General features: G+C 35.8%; 2 protein-coding genes across 7 annotated transcripts in view; both read left to right on the top strand.

Moving 5' to 3' along the window:
• Window positions 1-13,871, top strand: part of LOC107037358 (hexokinase-2) — a 332,404-nt gene that overhangs the window by 71,944 nt on the left and 246,589 nt on the right. For all 6 annotated transcript variants that reach the window (XM_015255873.1, XM_015255875.1, XM_015255877.1 and 3 more), the window contains exon 2: window positions 11,968-12,072. In XM_015255873.1, the coding sequence (XP_015111359.1) occupies window positions 11,989-12,072 (84 nt within the window). In that variant the 5' untranslated portion in view covers window positions 11,968-11,988. The remainder of the gene's footprint in view (window positions 1-11,967; window positions 12,073-13,871) is intronic.
• LOC107037355 (uncharacterized protein C01G6.5) lies at window positions 1,481-8,261 on the top strand. Its single transcript, XM_015255869.1, has 4 exons — window positions 1,481-2,028; window positions 2,283-2,482; window positions 6,730-6,969; window positions 7,141-8,261. The coding sequence occupies exons 1-4, from the start codon at window positions 1,481-1,483 to the stop codon at window positions 8,259-8,261; spliced, it is 2,109 nt and encodes a 702-aa protein (XP_015111355.1).

Raw genomic sequence — 13,871 nt, forward strand, 5'->3', positions numbered from 1 at the left:
ATTTCGGATTTCAGTGACTACAGGACGTTCTTTATGTTTTTAAGAATCGAACAATCCTTGAGGACGTTTGAAATTGAGGGTCAAAAAGTGTTAAGAGTCAAATGACTCTTACGGACGTTGGAGACAAGGGTCAAATGGTCATCAGGGTTAAAAATGAAAAAAAAAATCGATAATGTTTGTTTGTTTTTTTTTTAAATTGTTGTTCATCATGATTTTTAATTTTACCTTGCGTCCCAAACTGTTCTATTGTCCACTTTGCTCTACTACTCTCCCTTAGTTGAAAAAGAAAGAAAAAAAAATGAATGGCGAAAAGATCACAATGAAAATCCGTTTCATTATTTTTTCCAATCCATAGATCATTTTTCAATTATCATTTCCATTTTTTAATGTGAAAACTGAATCAGAAATAACTGAAGAGGAGTCACAATAAACAAAAATGAATAGGAGTCACATTTTTTTCCATTAATTACTTCAAGAAGTTTGAATGTAATAACATGAGTAAATTTTCGACGTACGAAATATTGTTTATTGTCGCACTCTCGAAATTTTTGAATTCGAAACTCGCGCCACCCATGTTCTCAGACGCACATGAAAATCGACCCTTTCACCAATAAATGGAGGAAAATCCCTAGCCGCCCTCTAGGGTTTTCAGGTTCAACTGGTCACGTGGTCGGCAAAACCTGTCATGGCGGATCTCATTGTTTACTTTGTCAATTCAAGTGGTGTTTACCAGGCACAAGGCAGGACTAATCGTGAATCATAAATTAATGAAGGTTCGAAGTGATGGCACCCACTATATATAAGCGAAAACGTAATTCTAATCGTGAAAATTGGAATGAAAATGATATGCAATGCCATACGACTCGAGGAAATGTGTGTTCTGACAGCTTTCAAAACATTCGGAGTAACTCGCACCACACTTCAAAATCGTCTTAAGACTGGTCATTCAAAGAAGATCGCTATGGGAGGGCCTCCCTGGCTGGGGGTAGAGAACAAACGTATTCTTGTGGACAGAATAAAAGAGATGCAACAATGTGAATTTCCTTCAACACGAGATGATGTGAGAACTGCAGCATTCCAACTCGCTAAGGAAATGGGTATTGCCAAGAAATTTAACGAAGAGGAAGAAAAAGCTGGATATGGCTAGCTTACGTTATTTTTGCTCCGTTACAAAGAACTGAGTATTCGAGTACCAGAGAGCTTATCACTCGCACGAGCACAAGATTTCAATCGTCGTGAAGTAGAGGATTATTTTGAGTTGGTTCTGGAGGCTCTGTATGACAATTCACTGTGTAATAAGCCACAAAACATTTGGAATATGGATGAAGCTGGATTGGAAATAAATAATAAGTCTGGGAAGGTTAGTGTCCAAAAAGGTACACGAAATGTGTACTCCACAACGTTAGCTGAGAGAGGAGAACATGTGACACTGGTAGCTTGTTGTAATGCACAAGGACAATTCTTGCTACCAATTGTCATCATGAAAGGTAAGAAGAAAAATCAGGATTGGGAAGAAAATTTACCTCCAGGATCTCACATCTATATGTCTCCAAAATCATCGTACATCAACAGTGAATTGTTCATACGGTGGCTGGAAGAGGCATTTTTCCCAAATTTGACGGGCCCAAAGAATTTGCTGATTCTTGATGGACATGGTTCCCACATGCAGTACGCAGCCCTCGAATTATGTCGTCAGCATGACGTAATAGTGGTATGTTTACCAAGTCACACGACTCATAAGCTGCAACCCCTGGACGTCTCTATCTTTGGCCGCTTGAAGGATAAATTCAAAGATGCCTGCAATAAATGGTTTAAGACCCAGCAAGGACAACGACTGACTCGATATCAAATAGGAAGAATCATCAAGAGGACTTGGGATCAAACAGCTATACTAAGTACAGCATCAGCAGGCTTTAGAACTACTGGGATACTTCCTTTCAATTTAGATATCATCCCATCGAGTGATTTTGCAATTGCTGCCAATATGAAACGAGAAGAACCTGTGAGTTTACAACTGTCTTCATCTAGGTGTGTATAAAATGAACGTTTATTTAATTATAACCTAGATAAACAACATTTTCTCCTCCAATAAATTTTAATGTGACAATTCTCCAATTTTTGTTTTCGATCCAACTTTTGTTTGTTCCTTCTTCTCTTTCCCGAATTTTTTCCATTCTGAGAGAATTGCCAGAGATATATTCTATGGAAATTTGCGTAGGTACAAACAAATTTCATAAAATTTAGCCTTGAAATCTTTCCAGGATGACAATTTTTTTCTACAGGAACCAAGCTACAGCCTCATCAAGCATTGAAAGTGAGAACATTGACAGTGATAATCGTGATTGGGTAGACTCAACTCATTTTCAAAATCCTCAACGAAATCCTCTGCCCAAACATCGAAACTCCAAGACCTCAAAACGTTCGACCTTCCAATCAACTAGCATCGATGAATTTCTACCAGAATCACCAAAATCGAAAACAAGTGGGATGTTTGTTTTTTTTTGTATAGTTTTCTTTGCTAATAAATTAGCAATATGCTTCCGAATGAATATGATTCTCAGTTTCAATATTTCCTTCATGATTTTCTTAATGACAACTGTTGTATGGTTCGGTTGCCTCCTAGTTTGAATTAAAATTGTAAATTCATTACAATTATAATTTTTAAAAATTATTTCTGTAGTTATTCTCATAATTTTTTTTTATTATTAATGTAAATACAATTGTTTTGTTTAAAATTTTCCAATTTGAAATTAACATTTTTTTTATGCTCTTAGAAACTCCCTTCAAATTCATTTGTTTATTCTTCTTCTTCGATAATTGCCCTTTCATGATTTAGTACGCTTCCATGATAACTTATTTGGTTGAATTGAAATATGTGCCATTGAAATGGACATACATTCTCTCTACGAGGATGATATTCATCAAACCATTCTGGAAATGAATTTCTTATTAATGGAATGGCGTTCCTGAAACTCATCACGTGTAAAGAAGTTGATTTCGTTAATATTTCGTATTTTCAAGAAAATTATGTGTGCGAAATATACTATTTTCAATCATAAATGAATTTTTTATTTTCGAGGTGGTGAAACTTTAAAGTAACGAAATTTACTTCATCACCGTTGTGCCTGTGTCTGTTGTCTTGTTGCACTTCTTCCCAACCAAAAAATATGCGTGGATCATACACGATTATTATGTATAACCTCGTACCATCATTTATCAAAAAAGCAAATGTCCATCTGTTTCTCATCCATTGGAATCCAATGTCCATGTATCGTACACCCCAGAGTCTATAGGATTTTTGAAAAGCGGTTAATTGGTTTTGTTTATTATGTTATAATCAATATTGGGAATACTTACGTTTATGGGACATTCTCAGTAACATGCGTTATTCTATTTTGAAAAATTAGGTTTGCCATTTTATGGTAAATATTAAAAATTGAATAAAAAATCTATAATTCTCAAAATGAGTAAAAAAAAAAGTGCTTTCAAAATCATTTAATATATAAATTAATAAATGATGAACGTTGAATAAACACTCAATTTTTGTTTTTATTATTATTATCATTGTGATTAATTCTAAATTTCGCGGTATTTTGCTAAAATATTTTTATTCGTAAAAATTAAACAGTGTGTATCGTCATAATTGAAGATAAAGTAAATGAAAATTTTGTAGTCTGGTGTAGTCTATTCTTTGATTTTTCTTTTTGAATATTTTTTTTTTAATCGTATAATATTTAATAATTAATTTGGCAATTTGAATGAGAAGTTTTTTATGTGGAGGAATGGGAATATATGTGATCCAATTATTAGTCAAAATAGATCATTTCATCTTCACCACACTTGCGGATTTGACAGTATATTTCAAATTTTAATTTCAGCATGTCGTTTACAAGGTTTTCGGGATAGCGTTATTCATTCGAACAGTCGAGAATTCAATTTAATCAAACACATAATGGAAAATAACATCTGGAACGAAGAATACGTTGAACAATGGAGATCAAATATATTTCAATCAAAAGACCATTTCATCGGAAATCAATTAATCATGTCGAACGCTACTATCATCAACACATTGACATCAATATCAATATTATGCCCGATAATTTTTAATCAAAATCCAAGCTACTCCATGAAATTCGAGTGTTTATTATGTAATGAAACAATGGTTAATGAAGTGATGATTGAACTAGATCTTGCATCGATATGTGAATATGGACATCTTTACTTCCAACATTTTCAGGAACTAATAGACATAACGATATGTGGTATCTTCAATGAAAAAAAGATACAATGTACACAATGTAATATTAAAAATGTGAATTTCCACGATCATCTTTTCATAAATTCATTCTTTTCGTCTCAATTCCATCAGATCATAAACTTCGAATTCCTATACATGATCTTCCAATAAAATTGAACGTCAACAATGAGGAATAATATTTAGCGGGAATAGCAAATTTTCATGAAGCATGTATAATGAGAGGGAACAACTGGATAATTACAGATGATTGTCACCCTGAAAGAATTTTTAGAATTCAATCATCTTATCAAATTAATCCCCATTTATGCATCTATGTGAAATAAGGGAACGGTAAGAAATTTTTTATTGTGACCAAAAATTGAGTAAATCATCAAAACTTACCGACCGAATATAATTTAATTTATATTGTTGTGTATTTCAGTCACGATTCACTACACATGTGACACTCACGCATCAGTGAACAAGAAAGAAAACAGTATCTGTCTCATTTTGAAGAGAATTCAACATCAACCATTCATTTCATCGAGATCAATACGAGATTATTCTTGGTAACCGCGGTAACCAATCGTGTACAAGAACTTGAGAACAAAGTAAAAGAAGAAATTGGAATTAGACAGAGTCGAAACCTGTTCTCTTTTATAATTTTCCGTCTGGGTTTTTCAAAAAGAACAAAGGGTTAAGAACCCAAGATAATTGAGAAACTTCAATTACTCTTAATGAATGGATAGTTGTGAGGATGACAATATATGTGTACCTCCACGTGAAAAGGGCTCACTTTTTCGCATCTAGTTTCCGAGATATTCACGTTTTTCTCTCGACATCTCCCATTTAAACCAATGTTAAATTGTATTTTTGATCGTCTATACTGACGTCAGTTTTCATTCTATCTTGTTGATTTTGGGCTCAAAATGTGAGAAATCTGATCAAGATTATCGGAACATACATAACTCCAATACCGTCAAAGTGGGCCCTTTTCATGTGGACGCCCACATATATTCATGAGAAAGGGGAATAATGTATTGCATTTTTTATTTCATTCTTTGTTACTCTAAATCAATCCTACATCTCCTCTTAATTTAATCTTATATATAATAAATCTGTTGGCGATTCTTTGTGTGCGATTCACGCAAAAACCACCGAATGGATTTCAATGGCATTTTGGCTGTTGATAAGTTTAGGGTCCCCATTAGGACATAGGCTATGATTTATTCAAATTGAACATTGAACTCTGTGGGACATGAAACCTCAATCGAACATTAATGAAACTTCAATTGCACCACAATGGAACCCCAATTAAACAATAATTGAACCTCCATTAGACTTACATTGAGCCTTGCTCCACCGGGAGCTGGATGAAAGGAAAGTTGGACTTAACAGCAACTAAAACTCCGATGGAAATGGTAAAAATCAAACTCTTTCTCGTTTCCACTGCAGTTTGAGTCGATGTTTAGTCCACCTCTCCTCTCATCTAGCTCCCGGTGGAACTAAGCTTATGAATCTCAATTGAGGCTGAATTAACCCTCAACTAAACTCCAACTCAACCTTGATTTGACTCCAACTAAATTCTGTAGTAACCTTAACTCAACTCCAACTAAACCTTCATTAACCGGAACTAAACTTCAAATAAATTTCGACGAACTTCGACTTAACTTCGACTGAACCCCGACTAAAGCTGGACTAAACCCCAGCGAAACCATAACTCAACTCAGATTGAACCCAGATTGACCTCAGATTGAACCCTGATTAAACCCTGACTAAACCCCTACTGAACCCCAACTAAACTCTGACAAAATCCCAACTAAATCTCGACTAAATCCCGACTAAATCCCGACTGAACCCCAACTAAACTCCGACTGGACCCCAACTAAACTCCCACTAAACTCTCACTAAACTCCGATTAAACTCCAACTAATAACATACATACAAAACAAGGCTATAACTCAAGAGTGAATAATGCTATTGCCACCATCTTCGAACTCAGTCAACATACTATCAATGCGAATTTTTTTAGCCCTCATTGAATCGATTTAAATGATTATTTCCCGGGTGATCGTCGAAAAAAGAAATTTCGAAAAATGTAAATATCTCGGAAACAATACGATCGATTGAATTCTGCGTGGGGTCAATCGAAAGCGCTTATCAGCGCCTACATTTTGAAGAAAAAATTATGAAATTCCATCGATTGGTTATGGAGAAAAACGTAAAACAAAATGTCACACACATACATACATACATACGCACATACAGACACCTTCTAAAAATAGCATATTCGGACTCCTGGGACCAAACTTAGTCACCCCAGCACAAAAAATCAGAAGAATAAAATCGAACGATTACAATGCTTCCATTCGGAAGCAAAAATTAGCGGAATATCAAGACCAGGACCAATACCTGTATCTCAACGCTCTTCATACGTCTTCCAACAAAGTCCAAGGTCCCTGAGTATTCAAATACAAAATCGTCAGTAGGAAGCGAGTACCAAGCTGATAATAACAGCTCTTCAACTGATGAAGAGGTTGATCTCATGGAATTGAGACGGGGTAGGGCATCGTTGGTACCTGGACCTACACAACAGGATATCTCTCGAAAACTTCGCTCTGCTGATGCTTCTAATGATCTTGAAGTTGATGAGAAAGAAATGAATGCATCCCCTGCACCAATCTCACGAGGAGACGGTCCTTCTAAGAGTTCGAGGCAGAATTTCCTACGTACAACGTCCTCAAGGGAAACTGGCATTGATGAATTTCTATCAAAATCAACAAAATCGAGTGAAAAAAAAGAAGTATCAAAAATATCATCAATACCTGTATCTCAACGTTCTTCAGTACGTCTTTTAACAAAGTCTGAGGTCCCTGAGTATTCGAATTAAAAATCGTCAGTAAGACGTAAGTACCAAGCTGATAATGACAGCTCTTCAACTGACGAAGAGGTTGATCTCACGAAATTGAGACGAGATCGAGCGTCGTTGATACCTGGGCCTACAAAACAGGATAACTCTCGTAAATCTTCTTCTGCTGATGCTTCTGATGATCTTCAAGTGGGTGAGAAAGAAATGAATGCAGACTCTGCATCTATCCCACGAGGATTCGTTCGTTTGACAAGATCCACGATGCATTCTATGACTGCAAACTCCTCAACTTTAGCTGACATCAACAAACCTCTGCCAGAGGGAACAAAAGTAAAAAGACTAACCAGAAAATCTCTGACAAAATCTGCACAAAATATTGATGATACAGAAGTTCCTTCTAGCAGTGAGTTGAACGATTCTGCGATTCCTACCAAACGGTTCATCAGAGAAACCTCCAAACGAGCCGCGATACCCACGAGATCCAGGAGAGAATTCATTACATCTGCTTCCAAAGTGTCCGATTTCCATGGTGAATGTGCTCCTGCAACTGTGCCTGCAATGAATCAGACATCTCCACGAAAATTTAACTTAAAGGACAAGCAAGACGAAAATTCTTCGACTCAGGCTTCTTCCAGTAGGAAAAAATACTCCCATGATCTATCATCAATATGTGGATGGACGAAGAATAATTGTAATTCTCAGAATTCTGCCAGGAAATCAATCCATATCACGGACATCAGACCAATCCACACGCGATATCGTATTGTTGATCTCCAGCAAATTTCTCCGAAAAAGTTGAGTGAACTCACGATGGCTGCATTAAAGACGATTGATAAAGTCATGCCTATCCTAAAACTGAAATTCCAGCCGGGCAAAAGAGCGAAACAGGGAGCTTCAATTTTAACATCTGCAGTCAACATCGAACGAGCCAAATCTAGAGCAGAACGAGTGAAAAAGACTGAATCGAAGAAGAATGCTCGAGGAGTAGTCAGTGGAAAGGAGGACAAAATAAAGAAACAGAAACCAAAGAAATCTTCAGATGATGCTTCATGTGTGGGATGTGGAGAGCTCCATTCCCAGACGCAATCAACAGTCAACTGGATCGAGTGCGTCCAATGTAGAAAATGGCTTCATGAAACATGTATTACATGAATGGCCTCATGAAACATGTACTACATTTGGCGATTATTGCAACAAATGTGGAGTTGAAAAACCTCGCATCCGACTGAAGATTGAAGGTGATAACGGTGGAAAATATTTTTGTGTCTCCCTATGCTTAATATATTTCTGAAAAAAATAATACCTTTTTTTAATCATTTCAGGTTGAAGAGAGAGAGAACATTGGATTCAGGAAATTATTTCAGAACGAAAAAAATGGAATTCCTGACGACAGAAGGATCGAATAAGTGTTAGTTTTTAATATATTCTTCAGACTGTTAATTAATTTTATCGTTTTTTATGGAGAAATTTAACTGTGTAGAAAATTGATTTTAAACCTGGACTTTGGGGTCCCATTAATTGAAGACGAAGTCGTTATTATTATTATCTGTGATCAGCAATAATATATAAAATTGTCCAAATATGTGAATAGATGTTACTTTTATAGAACAAATCGATTTGCATTTTTCTCCCCTCTGTTATTCTCACTGTCCTCATCCCCTCATGCCTGTTTAGTCGTTATCCATGGATATAGGCCAATTGATCATTATGAAGGAGTAGTGATTCATGATTTGACCTATTTTCATGGAAAAAGATCAATTTCTACAAGAATTCGTAGACATATTGCAAAATCTAGGCCTTATTTAGTAAGTGCCCATTTTCCCCGACTGTGCGAAGGAGATGGGCACTTTCTCTTTTTTTAGAATAATTTTTTTGTAGGCACAGTTTATGAGTAAAAATTTTCTTCTCCGTGTACTTTGTAGATAAGACCTGTAATGATTTTTCTGTAGTCTCAACAAATACTCAAAAGCCCCAACCTAAAATTTCTCAATTATCTTAACACGGCTAAATCATTATCTTCGGCCTCGCGATCAACCAAACCTGCAACACCAAAAACTCAACAACAAAACAGAACTCCGCGAACGATCAGCAGCTCATCCAAACCTTGCTTCGATTATTTAGGGCGCCAGCCGATTTTTAGCAACGCGGAATCGACGAACCGCAACCCATATTGCCTTAAAACTAAATACTAACCATCCCCGAGATTCGAAAAGAGACACAACAAAACCCAGAAGTTCAAATTCAGGAATGGCGATCACGAGAGTACGGGATTTACTCGCTTGCTCAGTGTGCGGGTCGTGGAGAGAGGGGTGGATTCGTGGACAAGAAAACCAATAACCAAAAAACCAATCCTTCATCAAGAGCTCAAAATCCAATATCTTAATTCTAAATAGATCGGGGTAGGAAAAATCCAATGATAAAACATAATTATACGGACATGTTCTGCTATTGCCAACATTTTACACAATTCTCGATTTTACAATTACAAATTTTATACAATTTTTGACTCTAAATAATTTCAAATAGGGAATGAATAATCCCAAGGACTCGAAAAACTAATAAAATAATTTTATTATGGAAACAGAAAAGATCCCAACTAAAAGTTAGCAGAGAGATAGGCGAAAGTATTATCCATGCGGTGCGCATGAATCTGAGAGAGAGAGGACGCGTGGAGGTAGCTGAAGAGCGAGAGAGAGCGAGCGAGGTAGCTACACGAATGTGAGAGAGAGTTATAGAAAATTTATGAAATTTTCTCTAATTTCTCCTAATTATTCGCATTTTCTACTTTGGAGAGCCTTTTTCCTTTATTTTCAGTCATTTGGCCATCTCTAAGACGCGATGGGTGGATTATTTCCACTAGAAATTATTAAAAGGAGAGCCAGGGAACTTGAATACTTGCCACGTGGCTATTCCACCGGAAGGGTGGTTTTCAAATCAGAAATGGAGGTTTTCTCCATTGAAATCGGCCGATTTTTGTGTCAAACGACTCGAAATCGGATAAAGAGCTAATTAATTAACATTAGAGGACAAAGATTTATTTCATTTATTGTAGATTCCAACCATGAAAATCAAAGGTAACAATCAAGATAGCGTCCCCATGCTCAACCGGAATTCCACAATTAACGAACACTAAAGGTAGCATAGAACGCGTAAAAGTCACATAAAAGATATTTCACGCAGTATGACTTTCCTCCAAAAACTCTTAGGAAAAGACGAGAATGCGGAAAAATAGGTAACAAATAGCAATTTAGTCGAAATAAGGGAATATAGAGAGCAAGTAAATAGGTAGCCAGGGAGCAGATAGCACGTGGCATCGATCGCCGTAGCGAGACGCATCAAAATCACTAATTTTCACATAAATTCGTAATTTAGGTAGCATAAAAAATCATTCCAGGGACTCAGGTAGCTGAACCCTTTCCAAAATATTGATGTCTTATTGAAGTGTTGATGAAATAGATTTTTTTTTAAATTAAAGTACAGTCAGCCCCTTTCTAATAAGCTTAGACTGAGCTCAATCGATAAATTTCTTGGTTATAAATATTGAAATACGAAGTTAGTCCATTCCACCCAATGTTTCCCTAATATTTTTAAAAACAAAAAAAAACAAAAACAGATGTTTTCAAAAAGAATTCTTTGTAAACATTTTGTTCGACTATTTCTATAAGGAAATCAATTCATCTCTCCACGAAATACAATCCATATAGGAATCATTAGAGCAAAAATTGAATGAGGAACCAAATCAAGTCATAAAAATCATTAATACATGATTAAAATTTGAAATTCGGTTGAGAGAATAAATCTGGAGTAGAACTGTTTATCTCCCTTCAATTGTTGATTCAAAAAATGTTCTATCTTATGAAAAATAAATCAGTTAAATTGAATTGAAAAGAACAAATTTCACCGGATGTAAAAACAGTCCTTGCTTATTTTGAAAAAAATAATGAAATCTGCCGAAAAACACAAAAACAAATGTTTTTCTAAAAAAACTGGGGCAAGAAAAACTTTTGTTTGATTTCTACTGGGAAGTCGAAGTTTTTGAAAAATATATAGAAATAAAAAAGGAAGCCAAGTTAGGAATATTGAATAAATGGTGATAGTGCACAATCAGGGTCCTATAAGAATAGTTCTCAATGGAATAAGTATTCTAAAAAAATTCTCCATGAAATAAAAAATCAGTAGGAGCAGGACCAACGTTTTTGGCGCGGAGTTTTTCAATTCACTGTCTGTATCAATCTACTACTCCATCCTTTGATCCGCGCCAAGGACATTGGTCCTGCTCCTACTGATTTTTTATTTCATGGTGAATGTTTTCAGAATACTTATTCCATTGAGAACTATTTTTCTTATAGAAACCTGATTGTACACTATCACCATTTATTCAAAGTTCCAAACTTGGCTTCCTTTTTTATTTCTATGTATTTTTCAAAAACTTCGACTTCCCAGTAGGAATCAAACAAAAGTTTTTCTTGGCCCAGTTTTTTTACCAAAACATCGTTTATACCAATACTCACATGTACTTTTAGATACAATGTTGTCCCCAAGAACAGAACAAATCGATTGACATACTTTCCTAATAGTTTTTCCTTGATGGAATTCATAGCGAATGCAGTGTCTAATAAATAGCTTATCGGTCTGCATGTTTTATTCGCAGAATTTGAGGTTATATTTATGACTCCCTTATGTTTTGATACTACATAACAAACCCCACCATATCATATGTAAATGGAAACTTTGAATTACTTTCATGACACGGAATCGAAGCATCCTAAAACTTATTTGTACACCTAATAAAAAAACCTTATTGTCCGACATTCGGTAGATGGACAATGTAATTTATCGATTTGATTTGTTTTGGTAGGGTACTAAAGGAACTTGAAGAATGACGGTGCCGACAGAGAGAGCCCTGCATGAAGCTATTCAGGTCGCCCCTCTAGATCTCCCTGATGATGTCAAACGACAAAAGGTAAGAGACGGGAGATGGAAGAAATTAGTTTGTACAGATAAAAGTCATAAACTCTCTTGATCTTAATTCATTCTATATTGAGATGGAATGATTAGATTTCATACAAAAAAATTCCTCTGCTCTTTTCGTTTTTTTGGAAATAACCATTGATAGGGGTTATGAATGGAGCAATCATATAGATTTTCCAGTTCTCTTCCGCATTTTCCTCCTTCCTCGAATAAAAATATATGGAATAATATTGTCATGGATACGTACAATTTCATCGTCACTATAAAGCACCGTTCAATACTGTGGAAAAATTAATGATAGATCAGCTGCGGTCACGAGAATTATACGTAAGTGTCCAAAGTGATAAAGACGATTGGCACATCGATGAATGTTCGATAATAGTTTTTTGTTGCGGTGAAAATTCAAAATAAGTGTTCTTCGTTCAGAAATTTAGAATTTGGAAGCTAGGAGTGTATCAGTGTTTTGAGAATCAATATTATCATATTTTTTCGTGAAGAGGAGCAAGTCTGGGGACTGGTCACTTTAGTTCAGAATTATCTATCCATGACATTATGAAACTTATTATCATCAAGGGTCATTTATATAGACCATTTTAGTGACCTGAACCTGAATATCGCTCTGTTTATCAATGCCTTGCGATTATAAGTTCAGTGGGATGAATGCATAAACTGTATCGTTATTTTTCTTTACGATTGAAATCATCTCTATACATTTCTGTAATGATTTATTCACTGAAAAAACTGCGAAATTATGGCATAAATCTAATATACTCAATATATTCCGTTTATTATCAGGCGATTGAATCAATGTCAAAATTATGATAGAATTTTTTCGATTACTTTCCAAGTCTGGATGTTGACAATCGCAGTGTAGTATTAGAGGGATCGTGGTTCATTTTTCAATGAATTATTTTTGTTATTTTCCTCATTCAGAGGTTAGCCAATCAGGGCATAGTATCAGAGGCTACCCACTAGTTTTATGGCGGAAATTTCCTCCTACTCCTACATTTACATTTCCTCAAAACTACGCTCCGATTAGCCGAAATACGAGTGAGGAATATCTCAATAAATAACTCACCACTCGTGTTCCAAAATTAATCTATTATTTCCCTAACAGTGCACTCTACACTCAGAGGAAAAGAAATATTTTCTCCACTGAGTCCTGCTGTCACCTATCGTCCCACTTTGATCAATGGATTTGATTGCGAGAAAGAGGTGACGTAAAGTTGCTGTTTAAAGCTCCTTAAAGCGTTACCTGCCTCATAAAATATCCGACCTCCAGTGAGCTGTGTCACATTGCATCGGTTCTGCATTCCTCCGTCCTATTCTTTATGATCGTTCCCGGTTTCTTATATTTTTTTTATTGTGCGTGGATCATGAGGCATATGCCGGTGTTTGGGCGCCATATACATATAACATGATAAAATTGCATAATTTTCAACAGAAAAAATCGAAAAAAATAGAATTATTTTATAGAATATTCATAGAACTCTAGTAGATTGATAGAGTTTTAATAGGAATTCAATAGATTTTTTTATATAAAAATGCTATATTTTTCTTGTGATTTTTTTCACAAATTGTTTGCTTTTTTCTATTTTGTCTTCTCTGTTGTGTATTTGGTTTTTCGTCAGTGAGGGGGGGGGGCGCTTGACTCGCCCACCCTCTTCTAGGAGCTCTGCCCCCTGGACCTCGCTTCTGCGCCCTCGCCCAATCCCCTTTGGCGGGACTCTGTGATAAAAAGTAGGTTATGTCACTGATATCCTCGGATTGTGAGTCGTCTGAAGTTTGCAG

This window comes from Diachasma alloeum, unplaced genomic scaffold (assembly GCF_001412515.2).
Source record: "Diachasma alloeum isolate Michigan unplaced genomic scaffold, Dall2.0 Dall_scaffold_00218, whole genome shotgun sequence".
In the NCBI taxonomy this organism is placed as follows: Eukaryota; Metazoa; Arthropoda; class Insecta; order Hymenoptera; family Braconidae; genus Diachasma; species Diachasma alloeum.

What these genes read in the sequence shown, in the direction of transcription:
- LOC107037355 (XM_015255869.1), top strand. Translation starts at nt 1,481, where the DNA reads ATGAAAGGTAAGAAGAAAAATCAGGATTGGGAAGAAAATTTACCTCCA. An exon ending in ATCACCAAAATCGAAAACAA is followed by an intron (nt 2,483 to 6,729) that starts GTGGGATGTTTG and finishes AATCGTCAGTAG; the next exon opens with GAAGCGAGTACCAAGCTGAT. An exon ending in TTCGAGGCAGAATTTCCTAC is followed by an intron (nt 6,970 to 7,140) that starts GTACAACGTCCT and finishes AAAAATCGTCAG; the next exon opens with TAAGACGTAAGTACCAAGCT.